The following is a 24,324-nucleotide window of genomic DNA, read 5'->3' on the forward strand; positions in this document are numbered from 1 at the left end:
GGCCAGCGAAGGCCCGGGTGCGCTGCCGGGGCGGCCAACAGAGGGCGCCCGCGGCTCCCAGGCCTCTCCTGTCGGCCGCTCGACCGGCCGCGGGGCGGAGCGGCGGGATCTCGCGAGATTCGCGCGCGGCGGGCGCCGGCGGCCAGCATGGCGGATTCGCCGCTGCTCCTCCGGCGGGGTCCCTGCCGCTCCACGTGGCTGCGGGCCCGCAAGGCACGGCCCCAGCTCAGCCTCAGCCGCCGGCCCCGCCGCCGACTTGGGACCCTGCGCTGGTGCGGCCGAAGGCGCCTGCGGCGGCGGCTGCTGCAGGCCCAGGCAGCCGGCGCGGACTGGCGGAAGGGCGGCTGCCCGGTGCCGCGCGCAGCGGCGGCCCGGGGGCCCAAGACCGCCGCCCCCAGCCCGGCGTCCAGCCCAACCCCCAGCCCGGCCCCGGCGGCGGACGCCGACCCGAGTTACCTCGCGACTCTCCCCATCCCGCCGGTGCGGCCGGCCGGCCCGGGCCGCGCACTGGTGCTGTTGCCGCTCGAGCAGGTGCGTGGCGGGGGGAGCCGGGCGGGCAGAGGGCGGTGCAGGCTAGGGGAAGACCGTGGTCCCTTCTGCCGGTTCTCCGGCCGCAAGTCGGGCGCATCCCTCGTGCCGGTGGTGCTGAGCAGAGGGTAACAAGGACCCTGCCGAGGGGATTCTAGGCCTTCAGGGCTGAAAGGGCCTTTAGTAGTAACAATAATAGGTCGCATTTACCGGGGACTTAGAAATGCCAGGCTCTAAGGTTTTACGAACCCGTTTAATACTCCCAGCTCTCTGAGTCGTTACCGCTGTCACTGTGCATGTTTGCAGACGAAGAAACTGAGTATGGCTTAGGTGAGGCAGAGCTGGGATTCAACCCAGGCGGCCTGATTGCCGGGCTCCTGCTCTTGCACGCTGGTCTGGGAGGTCCCTCTCCAATGCTGGAGGCAAGTGAAAACCGAGGAATGGGAGAGACTTGGCAGGAGCGGGCCTTTGTAAGGACAGGGAGCCCTGAGAACAGCAGAGCCCAGTTCATGGCACCCCCTTGTTCTTCATGTGTCAGTGTTCACCAGCTGTCTCTGTAGCTGTCATGGGATTCGATCTTAGGTTAAAAATACAGAGCACGTGATGGCCACCTACTACAATGTATTCTGTTACTTTAGAAATCAGCCTTCTTTTGATAGTGAATAGTGATTAAGATTTTAGAAAATTTCAGTTGTTAGTAACAGAACCTGTCATGTTATTTCTTCCTGTCTTTTTTTCTTTTCCTCCTAGGGTTTTACGTTTAGCGGGATCTGTCGTGTGACTTGCCTCTATGGCCAGGTGCAGGTGTTTGGTTTTACCATCAGCCAAGGCCAGCCTGCCCAAGATGTCTTCTCTACCTATACCCACTCTCGCCTGACTATCAGTGCAGTTCATTACTCGATGCCTGAGAAAAGCAAGAAGGAGATGAAAAGGGAAGCCCGAACTCTGCTCAGATCTCATCTTAACCGAGGTAAGGAAAAGAACTGGTTAATTGACTGAGAGCTTACTATAATAAGGCTAGTAATTTTTATTTTATTTTTTTTAAGTTTATTTATTTATTTATTTTTGTGAGGAAGATCAGCCCTGAGCTAACATCCATGCTAATCCTCCTCTTTTTGCTGAGGAAGACCTGCTCTGAGCTAACATTTATCACCAATCTTCCTCCTTTTTTTTTTTTTCCCCAAAGCCCCAGTAGATAGTTGTATGTCATAGTTGCATATCCTTCTATATGTGCTGTATGTTGCACATCCTGCTGTATGTGGGATGCTGCCTCAGCATGGCCGGAGAAGCGGTGTGTCAGTGTGCGCCCGGGATCCGAACCCGGGCCGCCAGTAGCGGAGCGCGCGCACTTAACCACAAAGCCACGCGGCCGGCCCAAGGCTAGTAATTTTTAGATGCTTACTATGGCCTAGACATTGCACACTTGACTATATTTGTTTAAACACAAGGGTCCTGAGAGTGAAACTCTTGTTTTCGCCATTTTACAGATGAGAAAAGTTCCCCAAGGCCACACAGCTAGTGTGTAGCAAACCTGGATTCACTTCTCCATCCAGGTGTGTTCCTATTATGCATTACGGCCTTCTGAAAAAGGCTCTCAAACATAATTCCTACTCTCAAAAAGTTTGCAGTTTAGCCAAGGAGATGGTAGTCCTAAAGGGCATAGAATTTAATGGAGTCTCTATTTCTAAAGTAGTTTATTTTTCTCTTTACAGATGACAGGTGTTGGTTGATGAAGAATTTTTCTCCTCTGTGTTCCATTGTGATGCTAGAACATCTGAAAACCTCCACTGTAAACTTCATAATCAGCCATCCAGGTTTATCTTACGTTTTTGTACAAGAGGTAGAACCAGTTTTCATTCAGAGTTTTGCTAATTACTGTCACCAAAACAGTCATGTCAAATGACTATGTAGGCTGCTCCCTGGGGAGATCAGTCTGTCTGTCATGTTGTACTGTAGCTCTTACAGAAGGTAATACGTGTGTACAGTAAAAAATAGTGTGGAAAGATAAATGATGAAAAATGTCTCTTCTCCCCTTAGTGACATTTCCCAATGAAAGCCATCATTTCATATTGTAGTTGGTTAAATGCCTTTTGGCATTTTTAAATGATTATCTTTATATCTGATTAATTTAACTTGAGACAGTATAAATTTTCTGTCAACTATGAATGAGTAATTTCGGTGTACTTACACTTTCTCCCTTCTCGCCCTTTTTCACCTCCAAATTTTTGCTGGCCATGTTATTAATTTCCTAAAGTCAAGTTCTATTACTGTAATTGTCTCCCATGAGCCATAAATTGAGTATAATCCACAGGATTATTGGACAGACTGGATGTGAGGTGTGAGGAAAAATCAAGGAATAACACCAAGCTTTTTGGCCTAACCACCTGGGTGTGTGGAGTTCCCATTAACTGAGATGAGGGCCCTGTAGGAGGAGCAGATTTAGATACGTTAACTTTGAGATGCCTGTTACACATTCAGTTGGAGATGTCAAGTGGGCAGTTGAATATGTGAGTCTGGAGTTCAGAGAAGAAATTAGAAATGTAAATTTGAGAGCTTTCAGCAGAGGAGAGTTCCAAAGGCCATGACGTGAGATAACACCACCAAGGGAGTTGATACAGATAGAAATGAGAAGGGTCAAGGACTGATCCTCGGGGCACTCGAAAGAAGTGGTTTAGACGAGGGAGCAGCAGAGGCTGAAGAGGGGTGATTGATGTTAGAGGAAGACTAGGTGAGTGTGATCAGGAAGTCTTTAAAGGAGATGGAGGTAAACAGTTGTGTCAGATGCTGCTGGTGGTAAGATGAGGCCTGAGAAAGGAACTCTGGATGTAGAAGCATGGCCTGGACAAGAGTGGTGTCAGTAGATTGCTGAGGGAGATAGCCTGATTGGAATGGAGTCAAGAACCTGGGAAGAGAGGAACTCAAGGGTTTGGTGGTAAGGGATTTTGCTTTTGTGGAGTTTAGCTGTAAAGGGAAGGAAAGAAATGACATAGTAGTTGGAGGAGTGAGAGTAATTAAGAGAGTTTTGTTTTTTTGTTAAGATGGCTAAAAAAAATAGCACGTGTGAACACAGCAGGTGGGACTGATCCAGAGGAGAGAGCACTGATGCAGTAGAGAGAGGTGAAGATGGCTGGAGTATGTCAATGAGTTGGCCTCGAGGGAGGGGTTCTGGTTCTGGTGTCTCTGTGGAGGGGTTGGCCTTGGGAGCACAGCCACTTCATTCAGAATGGCTGGAGGAAATGCCCAGGAGAGGACCAGAGACAAGTGGAAGTTCTCTTGATTGTTTCCTATTACTCTGGGAAATGGATCAAGGTCATCACTGACGGGGGTGTAGGTAGTAGGTAGGTGTTGGAGGTTTGAAGTGAGAGGGAAAAATATGAAATGAGGATGGGATAATGAATGGACTATTGTGGTTACCTAAATTTAATCTATTGCGGGATCCAGTGGCTAGATCAGGGCCATAGAGAAGGAAATGGAAATTCCGTGTTACCAAGCCCTTACCACTTGAAAGTGAATGTTCCAAACACCATGATCACACACAGTCTTTTTCCTTAACCACTACTGTTTATATTCCTTTTGCTCTTTCTTGGATAACTTCCCTCCCCCTGCTTATGTGTAATACATTCTAGATTTTTATATAAGGCAGAGAGTAAACTTTAGATTATCTCATTTTATGAGATATTTATTTTGCCCTCAGTGATTGATAGCTGGGCAGAGTGTAGAATTGTAGGTTCAAGAGAAGTTTTCGTGATAACCTTGAAGGCCTTGCTCCATTGTTTTCTGGAATCCAGACCTGCTGATAGGAAATCTCACACCAGGCTGATTCTCATTTCTTTTATGATGTCTTTATCTTTGGGGTTGATGAATTACATGAGGATGCATTCGTGGTTGGGTCTCTTCCTTGAGCCTCTTGGACACGGTGGCCTTATTCCATCTGATCCCCACCTGCTTCAGCAAGGATCGAGCTCCTACATTCATTCCTTGGGTTGCTTTCCCGTGGTTTCCTGGTACTTCAGTTAGAACGGCCTGTGACTTGGAATACCTGTCTTCCACATCTTTCAACTCTATCTGCATATATTTTTTGTCCTTTTGCTTTATGTTTTTGGAGATTGTCTTGATTTTATTCCAAATCACCAACCTGTTCTATAGCTGTGGTCTGCTATTGAATTTTTCCTTTGGCAATCACTTTTATTTATTTATTTATTTTTTTGTGAGGAAGATCAGCCCTGAGCTAACATCTGATGCCAGTCCTCCTCTTTTTTGTTGAGGAAGATTGGCCCTAAGCTAACTCCCGTGCCCATCTTCCTCTACTTTCTGTGGGACACCACCACAGCATGGCTTGACAAGCAGTGTGTCGGTGCACGCCCGGGATCTGAACCTGGGAACCCCAGGCCGCCGCACACGGTGCGCACTTAACCGCTACGTCACCGGGCCGGCCCTGGCAACCCCTTTTAACTTTCACGCATTAAAGTTACACTAACTTTTTTTCTGGAGTCTTCTGCAGAGGTGATGGCAGCTTGGAAGTAAGAGTAAGCTATGAAAACAGAGCCACGGATAACTTAAGGAAAAGAATTGACACGAGTTACTGAAGGGTTGGATTTGGGGGGTGAGAGAAAGGGAGGGATCAAATTTAACTTTTGTAGCTCACAGCTGTATGAGCTGAAGAAAAAAAGGCATGTTTGTTTTCACCTTTTCTTAAAGTTTAAATTGTCAATTTCAGAGTCCGACTTTCCAGATTAACTCTGAGTATTTAGCCTTGAGGTCTGTTGCCATTAAAAAAGAGAGGAAAAAAAACGGCCTTCGTTTAACTGAGAGTGCCCTTTCAGCCTTGGAAGAGTTAGTCAACGTTTCTTGTGGTGAGTCATATCGATAAATTTGAGTGTTTATCTGCCGGAGCCTCAGAGTATTATAGTAATACTATTATATTATAGTATTATAGTATCATACTATTTATGATCAGGGTCCTAAAGAAGATGGCTAATTCTGGGGGTCAATGTTTGTTTCATCTCCAGAAGAAGTAGATGGCTGTCCTATCATTCTGGTTTGTGGATCTCAGGACGTTGGAAAGTCAACATTTAATAGATTCCTGATCAACCAATTGTTAAATAGGTAAGAGTATTTTTATTTTGGTTTTGACATATTGCTAGATTTTTGACATGAAGTAGTAATTTTGATTTATGAAACTGATGGGAAGGCATCTTGACTTCTAATTAGAGATTATATACAGCTCTGTAAGGCTGCTTGGCTAGGGGGCTGGCCCCATGGCGTAGTGGTTAAGTTCGGTGCACTCCGCTTCAGCGGCCTGGGTTTGTGGGTTCAAATCCTGGGCGTGGACCTACACCACCCATCAGCCATGCTGTGGCAGCGATCCACATGCCAAATAGAGGAAGATTGGCACAGATGTTAGCTCAGGGCTAATCTTCCTCAACAACAGCAACAACAAAAAAATTGATTACAGACCTAAATGTAGAACACAAAATTAAAAAAAAAAGGCTGCTTGGCTGAGTGGTGGCATCCTCTGTCATGCTGTATTTTGGAGTGGGGTGACAATGCTCTCAGGGTGTACTGATGTTGCCTATCTGTGAGCTTTTGAGAGGAGTCACTTGGTCTTAGAATCTAAGTTTGTCCAAATCCAGAGATTCAGAGTAGGGATGAATTCTGTTACATTTCAGAGATAAAATTTTAGGGGCCGGCCCTGTGGTGTAGCAGTTAAGTGCGCACACTCCGCTGCTGGCAGCCCAGGTTCAGATCCCGGGCGCGCACCAAGGTACCACTTGTCAGGCCATGCTGTGGCGGTGTCCCACATAAAGTGGAGGAAGATGGGTGCGGATGTTAGCTCAGGGCCAGTCTTCCTCAGCAAAAAGAGGAGGATTGGCATGGATGTTAGGTCAGGGCTGATCTTCCTCACAAAAAAAAAAAAAAAAATTTTAGGAAAGACAGAGTGGTATCCATATTATGAGTGGGCACTGTGACCATGCCTATATCACGTTTTCTCTTTACATTTATTTTTTATGTTGATTGTCATCTTTGGAGCATTCCACCTAATTATGCCTGTGGATTGCATGAAATCTTTAAGATCTTATTTATCTTTTGAATATAGTAAAGCTAGTTAAAATTTTCTTTCTTTCTTTTAAATTTGCAGTATTTCCTGTGTTGACTATTTGGAATGTGATCTGGGACAGACAGAATTTACTCCTCCGGGTTGTATTTCTTTACTTAATATTACAGAACCAGTCCTAGGTATGTATTATATATTTCTTAAATATCTTGGTTTTATAAAATGCAAAAGTAGTGATACTTATAAAAAAACTATAAAGAATATAAAAGTATAAAATATAAAAAGTGAACATCCCCCTACCAACCTCATGGTCTTCTCATAACTGGTCCTCTAGCCTCTGGAAAAAATACCAAACTGATACTTTTCCAGGGTTCCATTTTAGTAAATGGAACTGCTATCCATTTTGTTTTATGTAAATTAGAAACATCTTTCTCTAATATTAACATCTTATATAATCTTATACAATGATCTAAACCAAGAAATTTTTTTTTTTTTTTTTAAAGATTTTATTTATTTATTTTTTCCCCCCAAAGCCCCAGTAGATAGTTGTATGTCATAGCTGCACATCCTTCTAGTTGCTGTATGTGGGACTCGGCCTCAGGATGGACGGAGAAGTGGTGCCTCGGTGCGCGCCCGGGATCCGAACCCGGGCCACCAGCATCGGAGCGCATGCACTTAACCACCAAGCCACGGGGCCGGCCCCAAAACCAAGAAATTAATATTGATTTAATACTGTTAACTAATCTCCATAGCTTTTATTCAAAATTCACCAGTTTTCGTATTAATGTCCTTTTCTGGTTCAGAATCCAGCCCAGAATCTCACATTGCTTTTTTTTTATGGTGAAGTTTTTTTTATGGTGAAGTTTACATAACATGATATTTATCACTTTAACCATTCATATGTGTATAGTTCAGTGGCATTAAGTACATTCACAATGTTGTGTAACTATCACCGCTGTCAATATCAATTTGGGATGTTTTTCCTCATCCTGAACCGAAACGCTGTACCCATTAAACAGTAACTCCCCCCTCCCACTCTCCCTCCAGACCCTAGTAACGTCTATTCTATTTCCCATCTCTATGAATTTGCCTATTCAAAGTACCTCATGTAAGTGAACTCATACAATATTTGTCCTTCTGTGTCTAGCTTTTTTCACTAAGCATAATAGTTTTAAGGTCTGTCCATATTGTAGCATATATCAAAATTTAATTCCTTTTTATGGCTGAATATTATTCCATTGTATGTATAAATCACATTTTGTTTATCCATTCAACTGTTGATGGACACCTGGATTGTTTCCACCTTTTGGCTATTGTGAATAGTGCTGCTATGAATATTGGTGTACAAGGATCTGTTCAAGACCCTGCTTTCAGTGCCTTTGGGTATATACCTAGGAGTGGAATTGCTGGGTCATATGGTAGTTCCACGTTTAACTTTTTGAGAAACTGCTGAGCTGTTTTTCACAGTAGCTGCACCATTTGACATTCCTGTCAGCAGTGCGCAGTTGTCCTAGTTCTGCCACATCTTCACCAGTACTTATTGTTTTGATAATAGCTGTCCTATTAGATGTGAAGTGATGTCGCATTTTGATTTTGACTTGCATTTCCCTAATGGCTAATGATGATGAGCATCTTTTCATGTCCTTATTGCCATTTGTATATCTTCTTTGGAGAAATGTCTATTTGAGTCCTTTGCCTATTTTTGAATTGGGTTGTTTTGTTGAGTTTTAGGAGTTCGTTATGTATTGTGGATGTTAATCCCTTATCCGATATATGATTTGCAAATATTTTCTCCCATTCTGTAGGTTATCTTTTCATTTTCTTGATAGTATCCTTTGATGCACAAAAGTTCTTAATTTTTATGAAGCCCAATTTATCTATTTTTTCTTTTGTTGCCTGTGCTTTTGGTGTCATATCCACGTAGTTGCCACCAAATCCAGTGTCATAGAGATTTTCTGTGATGTTTTCTTCTAAGAGTTTTATAAGTTTTAGCTCTTACATTTAGGTCTTTGATTCATTTTGAGTTAATTTTTGTATATGATATTAAGGGGAGGGTCCAACTTTATTCTTTTGCATTTGGATATCCATATCCAGTTTTCTAGCTAGCCCGGGTGGTCTAGTGGTTAAGATTTGACACTCTCACTGCTGCAGCCCAGAGTTGATTCCTGGTCAGGGGACCACACCCACTGTCTGCTGGTTTTCATACTGTGGTGGCTGCGTGTTGCTGTGATGCTGAAAGCTATGCCACTGTTATTTCAAACGCCAGCAGAGTCACCCATGGTGGAGAAGTTTCAGTGGAGCTGCCAGACTAGACAGACTAAGAAGAGGGACCTGGCCACCCACTTCTGAAAAAATTGACCATGGAAACCCTATGAACAGTAGTGGAGCATTGTCTAATATATGCAGGAGGGTGAGAAGGTGGTGCTGAAAGACCTGGCAGGTCTCCGCTCTGCTGCACAGTGTCACCAGGAGTCAGAATCAACTCGATGGCACTAACGACAACAAATCCAGTTTTCCAGTCACTGTTTGTTGAGAAGACTCCTGTCCTCCTTGAGTGGTCTTGGCACACTTAGCAATAATCATTTGACCATATATGCAAGGTTTTTTTCTGGGCTCTCTATTCTAGTCCATTGGTCCGTATGTCTGTCCTATGCCATTACTACACTTTTAATTTCTGTAGCTTGTAGTAAGTTTAAAGTTGGGAAGTGTGAATCCTCCAACTTCATTCTTTTTCAAGATTGTTTTGGCCTTTGGGGACCCCTTGGGATTCCATATGAATTTGAGCATTGGCTTTTCCATTTCTTTGAAAACGGCTGTTAGAATTTTGCTAGAGATTGTGTTGAATCTGTAGATCGCTTTGGGTAGTATTGACATCTTAACAATGTCAAGTCTTCATAGCCATGAACACAGGATGTCTTTCCAGTTTTTAGGTCTTCTTTAATTTCTTTCAGCAATATTTTGTGGTTTTTTAGCATATAAGTATTTCTCCTCCTTGGTTAGATTTATTCCTAAGGATTTAATTCTTTTAGCTGTTATTATAAATGGAATTGCTTTCCTAATGTCTTTTCAGATTGTTCGTTGCCAGTGTACAGAAACATAACTGATTTTTGCATGTAGATGTTGTGGCTTGCAACTTTGCTGAATTCCTTTGTTAGCTCTAGTAGCTTTCTTGTGAATTCTTTGGGATTTTCTATGTATAAGATCATGTCATCTGCAAATAGAGATAGTTTTACCTCTTCCTTTCCAGTTTGGATGCCTTTTATTTCTTTTTCTTGTCTAATAGCTCTGGCTAGAAACTCTAGCACAACATTGAATAGAAGGAAACATCCTTTTCTTGTTCTTGGTCTTAGAGGGAATGCATCCAGTCTTTCACCACTAAGTATGACATGAGTTGTGGGTTTTTCATAGTTTCCTTTTGTCAGATGGAAGAAGTTGCCTTCTGTTCCTAGTTTGTTGAATGTTTTTGTCATGAAAGGTTGTTGGATTTTGTCAAATGCTTTTTCTGTGTCTGTTGAGATAATCGTGTGATTTTTGTTCAGTTGACTTTTTTTTTTTTTGGTGAGGAAGAGTCACGCTGAGCTAACACCTGTTGCCAGTCTTCCTCTGTTTTGTATATGGGTCTCTGCCACAGTATGGCCACTGATGAGTGGTGTAGGTCTGCACCTGGGAACCAAACCCTCGGCCAGTGAAGTGGAGTGCACTGACCGTAACCACTAGGCCACCGGCCTGACCCCTAGTTGACTTTTAAAAAAAGCAGATAGTATCATATTAGGTTGCTAGATATGTTAGGGATTTAACAGACTTTTTGTCAATAAGAATTCTTAAAACATTTACATTGTTTTAACAGCTTTATCAAAAATAGTTGTTTAGACATAGCTCTTTGGCTGGATTCATTGTTCCTCTTTTTTTTCTTTTACATTTTCTCTAGTCCATTTAATTTTCTTTTCCTTTTTTACCCCTTAATATTTCAGTAGGCATTTCTAAAAACAAGGACACTCTGCTACATACATATGTACATATATACATAACATACATAACACAACCACCAAAATCAGGATAGTAACATTGCTACAGTACTGTTACTCGAATTTTGTCCTTTGTCCCAATCATCTGTATAGGCCCAGGGTATACTTATAAGTCTGTAATCTCCTTCAGTCTGGAACAGTTCCTCCCACTTTTGTTACCTTTTATGACCTTGACAGTTTTGAAGAGTACATTTGTAGAATGTCCCTCATGATTAGATTTATAAGTGGTGCTGTGTGCTCAGTGCATCAAATCCACATGCTGTCAAATGGTCCTGTTACCAGGATGTTCGCCTTGATCACTTGGTTAAGGTAGTATTTGCCAGGGTTTTTCCCTCGAGCTATAACTAGGTGTGCTATTTTCTTCTGGGGTGTCATTGCTTCTTTTTTTTTTTTTTTTTGTTTATTTATTTGTTCCCCCAAAGCCCCAGTAGATAGTTATATGTCATAGCTGCACATCCTTCTAGTTGCTGTATGTGGGACGCGGCCTCAGCATGGCCAGAGAAGCGGTGCATCGGTGCGCGCCCGGGATCTGAACCCAGGCCGCCAGCAGTGGAGCGTGCGCACTCAACCGCTAAGCCACGGGGCTGGCCCTGTCATTGCTTCTAGATCCCCTCAGTGGACACATTCCCTCAGTGGACAGATCTAGGGAATATTTGTATGTTTAAACCCACACATGCCACATATATATATGCATATACACACACTCATACATCTGTATCTCTTTGCTTTCTTTCTTTCTTTCTTTTTTTTTTTGGTGAGGAAGATTGGCCCTGAGCTAACATCTGTTGCCAATCTTCCTCTGTTTGCTTGAGGAAGATTGTCGCTGAGCTAGCATCTGTGCCAGTCTTCCTCTATTTTTTGTATGTGGGACACCACGACAGCATGGCTTGATGAGCAGCGTGTAGGTCCACGCCCGGGATCCAAACCCACGAACTCTGGGGCCACTGAAGCAGAGCATGCAAACTTAACCACTATGCCACTGGGCCAGCCCCTATCTTTTCTGTGTTTTAAGAGCCACGTGTTTGCACCAATCATTCCGATTCCAGACTAACACCAAGGGTTCATTCCAGTTAGTGTTCCTCTCGTATTTATAAGCTCCTTCTCTGATGTAAGAACCCTGGCTACAGTTATTCTCAGTGTGTTGACACGTGTGCTCAATCTCGTTGTATTTGTTAGTCCCTCGACTCTGCAGCCCCCCTCTCAGCTGTGGGCTGCGCTGAACCCCCTGGCCCCCACCTTGAGGGGAGCCTGGCCAGCTTTGTCCCAGGTGGCCTTGCACCAACCATAATGACCAAGGCCCTTGCCCTGCCTGCTGTGTTGCCACGTGGTCCTGGTCACCTGCCTGCCGAGTGTGCTAGCCCTAGCCCCGAGCAGAGGAGGTTGGAAGTGGCTCCTGCTGGACAGACTGGTGGTGTGATTGGGGAATGTCAGCTGGGCCACCTGAGTTCAAGCCCAGCTGATATCTACTACTGGTCAAGTTAATCTCTCTCTCAGTTTCCTTGTCTGTAAAACTGGGGATAGTAATACTGCCTACCTCATAGGCAGTATTTTATGGGTTTTTATGAAAATTAGAGACTATGTGTAATGTACCTAGGATGTAGTAAGTGCCATATTCCAACAATTGATTGTTGTTGTTATTAGAATGTAACCCTGTGTCAGGACAGGGATATTTGTTTTGTTCACAGATGTGTCTTAAGTATTTAGAAGAATGCCCAGCATGTGGCAGATGCTCAGTGAATGTTTATTGAATGAATGGCATATTGGGACATAATTGGGGTTAACTGTATGTAAAAGTGAGCATGTCTTTGTATTAAGTTGAAAGCTTAGATTTCTGGAAATGGGAGTACAGCTATTCCTCGTGGTAGGTTGGTCTCAGATTTTCTAAGGATCTTTGTCAGTGATGATGGCTGAAGCAAAACCCTCACTACCTTTCAAGTAGTCAATTGATTACCCTCTTCATCTTCTTAGGGCCGCCTTTCACCCACCAGAGGACACCGCAGAAAATGGTCTATTATGGGAAAACTTCTTGTAAAAACAACTGTGAGAATTATATTGAGATAATTAAGTATGTGTTCAGCTCCTACAAGAGAGAGTCGCCTCTTATTGTCAACACGATGGGCTGGGTGTCAGGTAAGCCCACAGAGGCACAAAGGATGGAGGCAGGAAGGGACGGGCAGTATGAATAAGCTTTTGGCTCTCAGGCATTAGTGCTGAAGCCCAGTTTTTAGGAGATTCTTCTCATTGATCATTTCTTTGTCTCAGAATAAGTATACCAGCTTCTCATTGGAATGTGGTGGTGTTTTTTTGGTGCACTAACTGCTAATGTCATCTCCTTCCTCACAGACCAAGGGCTTTTGCTTCTCATTGATCTGATCCGATTGCTGTCTCCTAGCCACGTGGTTCAGTTCAGTTCTGGCCGATGTAAATATATGCCAAACCTCACCCCCGACTACGTAGACGACATGGACGGCTTATACACAAAAAGCAAGTCCAAAATCAGGAACAGAGGTTTTCACCTGGCAGAATTTGCAGAGAATTTTGACTTTGCTGATGAGGAGAAAGAGAGTCCAGTTGTGTTTACTGGACACAAACTGATGTGTGTTCAGTCGGACTTTACATTTAGAAAAACTCCAAGAAATAGGTAAGTAGACCATCACGGCTGGAGAATTAAGTTTTCTTCAGTTTAACAAGGCCTTCTGTCCTTAATTCCTTAAAAGGAATCCGAGTCCTCTAAAAGTTTTCAAATCTCTGTCACAGCTATTTATTTATGAAGGAGAATCAGTTATTTTCTGAACTGTTACTTCCCCAATGGAAATATCCAGAAGTGGCCTCCAGCTCTGGTTGCGAGAAGCTTTGACTTGAAGGAGAGTCTTTCTGCCTCGTGTTTTTCCAGTGGGTTTATAGAAGGGCGGGGTCTGCAGATGTTAAGGTGGGAACGTGCTCTGTGTGAATATAATCTACGTAATGACAGGTGTGCTCTGCTTCTGAGTGGCAGGTAGACCTGTAAAGTTAAGTCTCTACTTACCTTGTTCTGATTTACTTTTCAGAGACTCGCATAACAAAGTCCTTCGTGATTTGGCTGTGTTAGGTTACCTTGGCCAGCTGCAGCCGCCAGTGCCAAAACCGCTTTCTCCCTTACATGGTCTGACACCCTATCAGGTAACTGAACTTGTAGGGGGAACTGTCTTTGTTTATTTAACAAACACTTCTATAGCTTCCCATGTGCCGAGCGCTCTTCTCACCACTTTATAACTCTTCACTCATTTGATCCTCAGAACAAGCCTACGGTGTAGGTTCTGTAACTATCCCTGTTTCACAGACGCTGAGTAATCCAGCGGAAGCAGCAGAGCTGGCGTCAGACCCAGGCGTCCAGCTGCAGAGTTCGTGCTCTAAACCTCTGTGCTGGGCACTACTCTGGTTCCACACTGGTTAAGAATGTTGTACCTAATCCCAGTGGTGGCACTGGGATTAAACCCAGGCAGTCCAGCTCCAGCACTTGGGCTTGCTAGCTGTGTGCGGCTCAATTTCTCATCTGTAGAACGGAGGCATTCCAGACTTCACAGAATGGTTGTGCAGATTCAATGAATGCTCACAGCAGAGCCTGGCACCTGGGGAGCTCTTTTAAAGCATTTCATATTATTGTCAAAAGTGGATTCTAGCACTAGAGTATTTGCAGTCTTGGGATCTAAGTTCTTAAGAATTGTTTTAGGAAGAAGTCACCATAATGTTAGGATTCTGGATGATGAAAGAATAAAATAGCAACAGGTAGCATTTCTTAAACACTTACTTTGTGCTGTGCTCTGTCCTAAGCCTTACTCACAATGGCCCTGTTATTATCCCTTTTTTATAAATGATAGAGCCGAGGCTGGGGACGTTGAGTCAGCTTGCCCAAAGGGGTATAGTAAAAGTTTGACCTGAGACTGGAGCCCCGGCAGCCTGATTCTAGAGCCCAGAGTGTCCACCCTCTGCTGTATGACCTGTCCAGTATTGAGCACTTGCCATGTGGCAGGTGCTCTGCAAAGCATGTTACGTGGAATGGCCAGTGACTTCATGGCAGCTCTGTGAGGGAGATGCTATTACATCCCTGTTTACAGCTTAGAAAACTGAGTACAGTCAGGTGGAGACACTGGCCTGAGGTCACACAGGCAGGAGCAGTGACCTGGATGGCAAGGACGTGTCTCCCAAGGCTGGTGGTGAGATTGGCTCCAGGCTTCCGAGTCCTCTCCACTGGGGAGTCTAAGGCAGCTTGTTTGGTGGAGTTTGGTTGATTTACTCACTTGAAGATGCTCTATAACTGAACTTGAAACTTACTTGCCAGGGGCCGGCCCCGTGGCTTAGCGGTTGAGTGCACGCGCTCCGCTACTGGCGGCCCGAGTTCGGATCCCGGGCGTGCACAGATGCACTGCTTCTCCTGCCATGGTGAGGCCGTGTCCCACATACAGCAACTAGAAGGATGTGCAACTATGACGTGCAACTATCTGCCGGGGCTTTGGGGAAAAAAAAAAAAGGAGGAGGATTGGCAATAGATGTTAGCTCAGAGCCAATCTTCCTCAGCAAAAACAGGAGGATTAACGTGGATGTTAGTTCAGGGCTGATCTTCCTCACAAAAAAAAAGAAAAGAACCTTGCTTGCCAGAAATTTAAACTACCTTTTGTTATTTCAAATTTACTTTTGAAATCTAAATAATATGTTTAACAAAATACTTTTCTACTTTTTTTTTTTTTTTTTAAAGATTTTATTTATTTTATTTTTCCCCCCAAAGCCCCAGTGGATAGTTGTGTGTTGTAGCTGCACATCCTTCTAGTTGCTGTATGTGGGACTCGGCCTCAGGATGAACGGAGAAGTGGTGCCTCGATGCGCACCCGGGATCCGAACCCGGGCCACCAGCATCGCAGCGCGCGCACTTAACCACCAAGCCGCAGGGCCGGCACTACTTTTCTACTTTTAAAGTTTGGAATTACCAGAAAGTTACATGTTAAAGGTAGTTATTTATCTTGTGCCCTAGGAATGTGATCCATTTTTCTTAATTCAGTGTTACATTAGGAAATGAATGGAGACTTTTTCTCACTAAATGGATTTTTACTTTCTTACGTTAAGAGACCTCTCAGTGAATGGGATTTTCACAGTCTCCCTCAACTTTTTTTTTTTTTTTTTTTTTTTTGTGAGGAAGATCAGCCCTGAGCTAACATCCATGCCAATCCTCCTCTTTTTGCTGAGGAAGACCAGCCCTGAGCTAACATCTATTGCCAATCCTCCTCCTTTTTTCCCCTTTTCTCCCCAAAGCCCCAGTAGATACTTGTATGTCATAGTTGCACATCCTTCTAGTTGCTGTATGTGGGACACGGCCTCACCATGGCAGGAGAAGCAGTGCATCTGTGCACGCCCAGGATCCGAACCCGGGCCACCAGTAGCGCAGCGCGTGCACTCAACTGCTAAACCGCGAGGCCGGCCCCTCCCTCAACTTTATTTAGGATGTCTCCAGACGTGTGTCTTATGTGTCTCTTTACACAAGCAAGTTCCAGGCATTTGGTTTAGGTTTCTAAGAAGCGTTGTTGGTATACAGGAGCTTTGTGTACCTTCTTAGGTTCTCTGTATTAAAGCAGTGAAATGCACACCAAATGCAGGTTAATGTTTTCATTCAAGTTTAGATACTTGTTGGTAGGCAATTTGGCAGACATAACTTGGTAGCTGGCTAGTCAACTTGTAAAAATTAAAAGTAATCTTTTTTTTTTTTTTTTTTTTTATTTTTCCCCTAAAGCCCCAGGCGATAGTTGTATGTCATAGTTGCACATTCTTCTAGTTGCTGTATGTGAGACGCGGCCTCAGCATGGCCGGAGAAGCAGTGCGTCTGTGCGCGCCCGGGATCCGAACCCGGGCCGCCTTCATCGGAGCGCACGCACTTAACCGCTAAGCCACGGGGCCGGCCCAAAAGTAATCTTTTAAGTAGAATTAATAGAGGGAGACGTAAATTTATTTTCCAGGTCCCCTTTAATGCAGTTGCACTCCGGATTATTCACGCTGATGTCGCTCCTACACATATATTGTACGCTGTGAATGCCAGCTGGGTTGGTCTTTGCAAGATCCTAGATGATGTCAGAGGATATGCAAATGGGCCCATCCTGCTTGCCCAGACTCCAATCTGTGATTGCATGGGTTTTGGTGAGTCTGAGAGTAAAACATGTCTATAAACCTACGGAAATTGATCCACTTCTTCAACTGTAGATGGCTAGTCTTGACCTTATAGCTGTGTCTCAGCTGGAGTGGTCAGAGAATGTCTCTGTCTTCTATACAGTGGGCCTCGGAGGCTGGAGGGCAGGAAGGAAGTAGTCCTTTCTCTGCTTCCCCTGCCAGCTCCTCTAAATGCTAAGGCTGTGGCTCCTAAGGGCCTGGTCACAACCTTCTTCTCACTTGGCATGTTTTCTCTAGGCCATTGCACCCACTGCTGGGACTCTAAATCCATCCCCAGGCTGACTTCCCATAGGATCTCTCCAGCCCAGCCCTGCATCTGAGTTCCAAGCCCCTGTTACCCGTGCACTTCTCCACTTGATGTGGATGTGGCCTCTAAGACTTAGTCCAAAACCAAAGTCCTCATAGGTCCATCCACCCCCTCCCTGATGTTCTCCCCAAATCTCCTCCTCTGACCCAGCACCATCTCTTGTTCCAAGGCCTGTGAATGGTCCTTCAAAGATTCACTCTGGTGTTAGGGCCAGACTCCCAGGTCCTCTTTGGCAACCCCCACCCCCCACCCCGGCCTTCATTCACCACATCCAACCCACTAGCAGGTCTGGTAGCTTCTGTTTTCAAAATATGTGAGATTCCTCCATCTCATCTCCATGCCAATCTGAGCCCATCATTTCTGCACTAGCCTACCATAAAAGCTTCTTAACTGGACTCCCCAGAGTCAGGAGAGATCTGAGCACACACAGGATTATGTCACATCCTGTCGTTTCCATCACACAGGTCCAGTGGCCTCTCGGTGCCCAACTGGTTTGGGTCTCTGCCTCCTTTGCTGAGCCTACCGCACATGATCGTTCCCCTGGCTCACCAAGACCAATAAATGTCAGTGTAAATTTCTGGAAGGGTACTGGATCCATGTAGCCTAAATTTAGCAAAATCCTTAAATACGTGTTTCTGATTTATATAAAACTGTACTTCTCAAAAGCATTTCCACAGAAATTGTGTCACTTCATACAGACCATAAAGAAGGAATTGGTGATGGGAGAGATTGAGTCACCTTTGTGTTCCCCGCTGGGGTGTTTTCTCCCTGGCCTGTGTGCCTCAGTTGAGACCATCCAGGACTTTGGCACATAGACCACTTTGGCTCCTCACAGCTGAATGAGAAGTTACCCAGAGGCTTCACATAGGCAAATACGCCATCTCTTGGCACTTTGTATTTTCAAAGCAAAACACAGTTGACATTAAAACTCTTATTTTAAAAGCCATTCTTCAATTCTGAGTGGTAGGGAGGTCTGATATCTTCCAGCAAGGATGATTTTTGTGTGTTTTGTGTGTCTTCAAGGAATTTGTAGAGGGATCGACATGGAGAAGAGGCTTTACCACATCCTCACTCCTGTGCCCCCGGAAGAGCTAAGAAATGTGAACTGTCTGCTGGTTGGAGCCATTTCTGTTCCTCAGTGTGTCTTCAAGAGCCAGGTGAGGACGGCTAGCCAGGACAGCCAGCCCTGTCCTTAGTGGAGAGAGTGAGGACCTGAAATGGGGGTGAGAGTCTCGGGAACAGATTGTTGTTTGGGAAACGTGCTGTGTTGTAGAGGCTGGACGGGGCGAGAGCAGTGTCGGGGTAGCCTCAGAGGTCAAGGCCGTGAATTGCCATTGCTCGTGGTCAGGAGCCCCATGGCAGAGCCGTTATCCCAGGACTAAATCGTGGGAGCAGAGAGCGGAGGTAGCCACCCCAGGATTGTCCTTTCCAGAGGACGGTCTTCAGGTGCCCCTGTGGGATGGTCATGGGAAGGTCATGTTGGTCAGGGGCATCTGTGTGGCCCCAAAGCCAAGCTGCAGGGCCTGCGAGTGACCTGCGGAGAGAGTGGATGTTTCTACCCTTCTTGCTCATTTTCCTTGTTTGAGAGAGAAGCACGCACCCATACCCAGGTGTGTGTAGATGGTGGATACTGTTGGATCCTCATACTGCTGGATCCTCATGCTGTTGGATGTGTTTGCGGAGTTGAATTGGATGAAAGGGAGGCAGTCACCTTTGTAACTGGACCAGTTGCTTTAAGGGGGCCCTTTGAGGGACGGGGCTTATGAGGGTCTTAAGAGTGAGAGGACCGGGGCTGCCTGGTGGTGTAGTGATTAAGTTCGCACACTCCGCTTTGGCAGCCCAGGGTTCGTGGGTTTGGATCGCAGGCGCAGACCTACAGACCACTCATCAAGCCATGCTGTGGTGGCATCCCGTATACAAAATAGAGGAAGATTGGCACAGATGTTAGCTCAGGGACAATCTTCCTCAAGCAAAAAGAGGAAGACTAGCAACAGATTTTAGCTCAGGGACAATCTTCCTCATGAAAAAAAAAAAAAAAGTGAGAGGACCTTACTCAGACTCTCAATTTTAACACTATCTTCTGGGGAAGAAATAAAATACTGCAGACTCTCCTGGCTGGATTTGGAGTGTTTCCATGTATTCTCTTTGTGTTTCTATTTCAGCGTGGGCTCGAAGGAACGATACCTTACGTCACAACAGATTATAATTTTAAACTTCCTGGAGCATCAGAGAAAATTGGAGCAAGAGAAACTGAGAAAACAGATGAAGAGAAACTATACCCCAAACCTAGACGCTATCGGAAAACAAACTGATATGATGTTTTCAATAAGGGAAGAACTTTTCTGCCGGAAAGCTAGACTGTCTCCAGCCTGACTTCAGCAGACTGCTGGCGTCTTGTGGCGGTTAACGGCTCACTTACCTAGCAAACGGTGTTTCCTGTATAACTCGTGGATGTGTTTAGAGTAAATTTAAGTCTCTTAAAGCTACATGACCCCGAGTTTGCCCTGTCTTCTGTATGGTTAACCATACTTGCTGTCTGTTTGATTTTCTAAGGGATAAAGCAGCAGGGAAAGTTGGTCTGCCATTAAGACAGAAAGAATACAGTCAGTCCCTCAGCAGGTTCTTCGAGGACCTGGTTGTTGGAATCTGGATAAAAATAGGGAAACTAGGGCCCCAAAAATGTACCCGGGAGGAGGGAAGGCTGGCCAGCAGGATCACAAGCATAACAGGATGTGGAGATGCACCACGGTCCCCACCTTGGTCTTCACCCAGTGATGGCAGACTGGCTTGGGAGACCCCGACAGTGGGGTCCGCCTGTGGGGTGGCCACAGCCCGGGATGGTCGTTCTCATCCCTGCTCATTTGATTCTGTCCAAGTTCTCTTCCATTCACATGGGTCGAGTGTTAAAAGATAGTGCTTGGCCTGTTCAGTTTTATCAAGGTTTAATAGATAAAAGTTTGGGCTCAAGAGCCCTTCATTTTTTTTTTTTTTTAATCTGATGGTTTTATGCTGAAAAAAATTGTTCTCAAATCCAGGAAGCCTCTCCTAGGGCCTCTTTAAAACTAGATTTTTCCTAGTTGACTTCTCATCTGAGATTGAAAATACACCATGGGCAGAGCTGGAAACTAGGTTGTTTGGAAGGACTGGCGGAGCAACTCTCGTGAAAAACCCCGTTCTTGTCTTTGGGTGGCTGGACCTGAACTTGTACATATGGACGGCTCTGTGCCATTTAAAGCTTTCTCCAAGGGTACAGGAGGCTGATGATACCATCTCCCAAATGGCTTTGGGAAAATCGATGGAAATTCATTCTTGGTCTTCTCCCTGGTAGTCACAATTCTCTATCCTCCAATGTTGGAAGTGGTTTTGGTAAATGATGATCAGGCCGGGTCATATTTCTACATTTAAGACAGTAAGACACTGAGGCAGCATTTCAGACGGGTGGTGTGAATTCCAGCTTCCTAGCAGATCATGTTGAAGAACAGTTATTCGGATGTGTGGGTTTTAATATTTATATTCCTTTAAACCATTGATTATCATTGTCTTATGTACTCTGGTGGCCCCTCGGCGTCTCGTAGACCCACAGACTTACAAATTTGCACAAGAACGCTTGTCACCCCCCAGGATTAGTCTTGATACCCTAGAGACCATTTAAGGTCTAACTTCTTAGTTCCCCCTTATTTATATCTAGGTTGAGCTTGTACATGTTTTTTTATCTTGGCCTTGCAAAGAATTTTAACAGACAGTCCGCCACCATCAACTTTTTGCCTCCTTCCCCAGTTCCTTGTATCTTTACGATAATACTTAATATAGGTTGTTAGCAGCAGGTCTTGGGAAAATTGAAAGTGGTGCCCAGTCATTTGCATTTTCATTAAATCCAGGCTTGCCTTTAGCCTAATTTCCTGCTGACCTTCAAGGATGCCCTGTCTTCAGTCCCCATTGGTAAAGAAGAAAATGTTGCCACTAGAGGGAGCCGTCAGCCATTGGTCAGATGGCCATACTGGAGCTCACACTGGAGGAGAAGCCTGTATGGGACTTTCTGGGGGGCTTCAGAGATCCTAGAGACGTGGCTCTGTGCCAGCTCTGTGGTGTGCCTGGTCACCCCCGCAGCGGCACCATCCATCTTGGGTGTCTGTCCCTTTGATTGTCAGTGTCAGTGGCTTGGGCTTTCTCTTGTTTCTACAGTCAGTTACGGTTCAGAATGGGGAATAAGAAATTCTGCATTGTTATACCTTACAAAAACTCTCAATCATTTTTGTATATGTTATTTCCAAGGTAGCACATGCCTACTTTAAAGAAATTAAATATATGACAACGCGAAAACCTTTAGTCGCAATTTTGTGACTTCATTAAAATCCGTTCTTTTAAAGACATCCGTTTGTAGGAAGGTAGTATGAAAATTGATGACAAGACTCTCAAATCCTAGGGTTCATTTTATTTTGTAAACAAAGGCAGTTCTGTGGTTCCTATCTGTCCTCCATTAGGCCTCGGGGGCAGGAATCAGTGTACCTTCTGTGACCCTGGTGTAGAAACTAAAGATTTGAGAAGGGAAGGGATAGTTGAGCTGGCCCTTCAGAAGCCTTGGATTATGATTTTTGGGAAATCAAAATCTGGAAGTGGTCTGTGGGAGAGGATGATGGGTGGTGAGCCAAGAGCCCCCACCTTCTCCACTGGGACCACTTTGACTGGCAGTTACGCACCCTGTTGGACACCCGACAGGCAGTTTGAGGACCAAGCAGTGTGGCTATGGGGTTCCTTTTGTTGTACCAGATGGTGACTTTTTTAAACTTATCTAATTGATAGTTTTTTTCCTTAGATTTGGATGTGGCAATGTAGTGGCTTTGATGTTAGAGCACTGAGTTCAGATCCTGCTGGGGAAGAAATTTAACCTGAGCCTCTTTCCTTCCCTAAGATGAGATGATCGCTCTTCCCTCCTGTGTGTGGGTCCCTGCATGAGGAGCATGTGAGGCGTGTCTATAAAAGGCAGACCAGTAACTCGTAGTGCGCATCTGTCTCTGGTTAGCTTGTAAACTCCAAGAAGGCAAGGACTGAGATTGTATTCCTCACAGGCACATGGGGACGAAGCAGAAACTAAATGTTTGAGTGAACCATCTTGCCTGGCCTGCCTTCAGGCAGGTTTCCCTTAAAACTGTACTTACCACCGAGTGTCCTGCTAAAGAGCTCCAGGGAAGTAGTTCCATGGCTTCTATTGATTACCCATTCCTGGGAGTTCTTCATAAACTCCCCACTTACTGCTTTTAAAATTGTATGAACAGTTCCCACAGTTGGGAAATGATCCTAAGTCCACCACCACGTAGTCACTAGTGATGCTGTGATGCTGTCCCATCTGGTATTTTTCTGAAGTGCACGTGTGTGTGGTGGTTTACAAAATTGGTGTCCTACTGTATGTATGGTTTTCTATCTATCTCTTTTCACTTAACATATGAACTTCTGTATCATTAAATTAATTTTTGAGAACATGAATTTGTGTAATTTTGTTATGTATAGAGATAGACCTTTTTTTTTTTTCCCTTTTTCTCCCCAAAGCCCCAGCAGATAGTTGTATGTCATAGTTGCACATCCTTCTAGTTGCTGTATGTGGGACGCTGCCTCCGCATGGCCGGACACGCGGTGCGTCGGTGTGCGCCCGGGATCCGAATCCGGGCCGCCAGTAGCAGAGCGCACGCACTTAACCGCTAAGCCACGGGGCCGGCCCCAGAGATAGACCATTTTATTCTAGGAAATTATTTAAATGCTTAGGAGAAATTATGACAAAAACTTGGGGGAAAATAAAGCATTGGAAGGGGGTAGTGAAATCTGGGTGCCACAGCGGCAAAAAGAAGAAACCCCAGCAAATTACCTTGCATTTTTCCATTTCAGTGTTGAGTGCAGTGGGAGGAGTTTATTTTAATTTTTCTGTATAGGCCCAAGTATGTAAGTTAAGAGAGGATGCTATATGCTTTCTGGACTGCCTCTGAGAGTGTATTAGAAAAAAAAAGAATTTTGCTCCCAGAAGAGTTCAGATTAAAAAAAAAAAAAGCCTGGAGTCTGTGCCTGTAACTGCCCGTCGGCAAGCGAGAGCGGCTCCTCAGTCCTTGCCCTCCCAGGGTTGGTTGGGCCTGGCAGAGAGACGGAGACTTGGCTGACAAGCTGAGCCTGAATGGGGCCTAAAATAAACATGGGGGCCATCTGTGCCATAAGGGGGAAGGAGCCACGTGATGCTCAGGGCCTCTGAAGAAAGGCTCTGCCAGGAAAAGAGTGGGGCACAGGGTGGGCTGGGGGCCAGTCTGAAAGGAGCCACACTTGGAGCTGAGGGGCAGCAGGTCCAATCTGGAAATGCCAGGAGCTGAGTAAGCAAAGTCCTGGGAATCAGCAAACAGCTGAGACTGCAGACAATGTGTTGGTCTGGGAAGCCAAAGGTTGCCATGGCAACTGGCCCTGATGCTGCTGTGGGGCTCTGCAGACTGTGGCTTGGGTTTTTCTAACGCTTTGGAACTCGCTCAGTCTCCAGACTGTGAATGTCTGACTGATTGCCTCGCGGGGAGAAGCCACCAAACTTTCAGGCCCTCTTCCTCACCAGGGAGTCCAGCAGGGGGCTGCTGGCTATTGGGATTGTGGACAAGGGTCTTCGTGGCGTTGCTTTCCAGGAAAGGAGGGAAGGCATCTACCAAGGTAGCCAGCAGGGTGAGAAGTCTGTTCCAAGGAGCAAATGGGTACTTGGGAATGGAAAATCCAAGGGGAGAAAACCACCAGCAGGGAAGCAGTGCGAGCCGCGGCCACGCAGTCCGTCCATTAAAATCTACAGCGCCCAGGGGGCCTGCGGTGGAGGGAAGCAGACTGGCAGGGCTGAGAGCTCCGTGGTTTTCTGCGCAGACGGATTCCGCTGGAGAAATTAAGATTGGGGCTGAGTCTGGGAGAAGCCCTTCAGTGTTGGAACTGCAGCCGGGCAGAGAGGGACGGAGAGCTGTGGGTGTGATCAGAGAGGCCCTGTGGTGTTGGCACGTGGCTCGAGGGCCAACCAAGTTGCCACCCCCCTAGAGGTCAAGCATGAATTCGGTCTTGACAAAATACGGGTCTCCACCTCGCAGCTGGCTCAGCCTCCGTCCAGGAACCGGTGAGTGTGTTTTCTTCCTCTGTCCAGAAAGGAGAATTGGCGACACAGAGCAAGAAGAGGGGACTTTGCAGGTCTTGGAGGGGCCACCAAGACCCCACGCTTGCTGAAT

General features: G+C 45.4%; 1 protein-coding gene across 2 annotated transcripts; it reads left to right on the forward strand.

The window, feature by feature from the left end:
• Positions 1–135: 135 nt before the first annotated feature.
• NOL9 (nucleolar protein 9) lies at positions 136–22,585 on the forward strand. 2 transcript variants are annotated; one of them, XM_014783730.2, is made up of 12 exons: positions 136–531; positions 1,279–1,498; positions 2,241–2,368; positions 5,246–5,381; positions 5,538–5,634; positions 6,668–6,765; positions 12,577–12,738; positions 12,952–13,249; positions 13,656–13,767; positions 16,590–16,767; positions 18,128–18,261; positions 19,267–22,585. In XM_014783730.2, the coding sequence occupies exons 1-12, from the start codon at positions 148–150 to the stop codon at positions 19,414–19,416; spliced, it is 2,097 nt and encodes a 698-aa protein (XP_014639216.2). In that variant the 5' UTR covers positions 136–147; the 3' UTR covers positions 19,417–22,585. The 2 variants fall into 2 exon arrangements, with proteins under 2 accessions (XP_014639216.2, XP_087303021.1); XM_087446895.1 differs by lacking the exon at positions 12,577–12,738.
• Positions 22,586–24,324: the final 1,739 nt, after the last annotated feature.

Source organism: Ceratotherium simum, chromosome 22, assembly GCF_057802395.1.
Source record: "Ceratotherium simum simum isolate JZ-2026a chromosome 22, ASM5780239v1, whole genome shotgun sequence".
Lineage (NCBI taxonomy): Eukaryota > Metazoa > Chordata > Mammalia > Perissodactyla > Rhinocerotidae > Ceratotherium > Ceratotherium simum.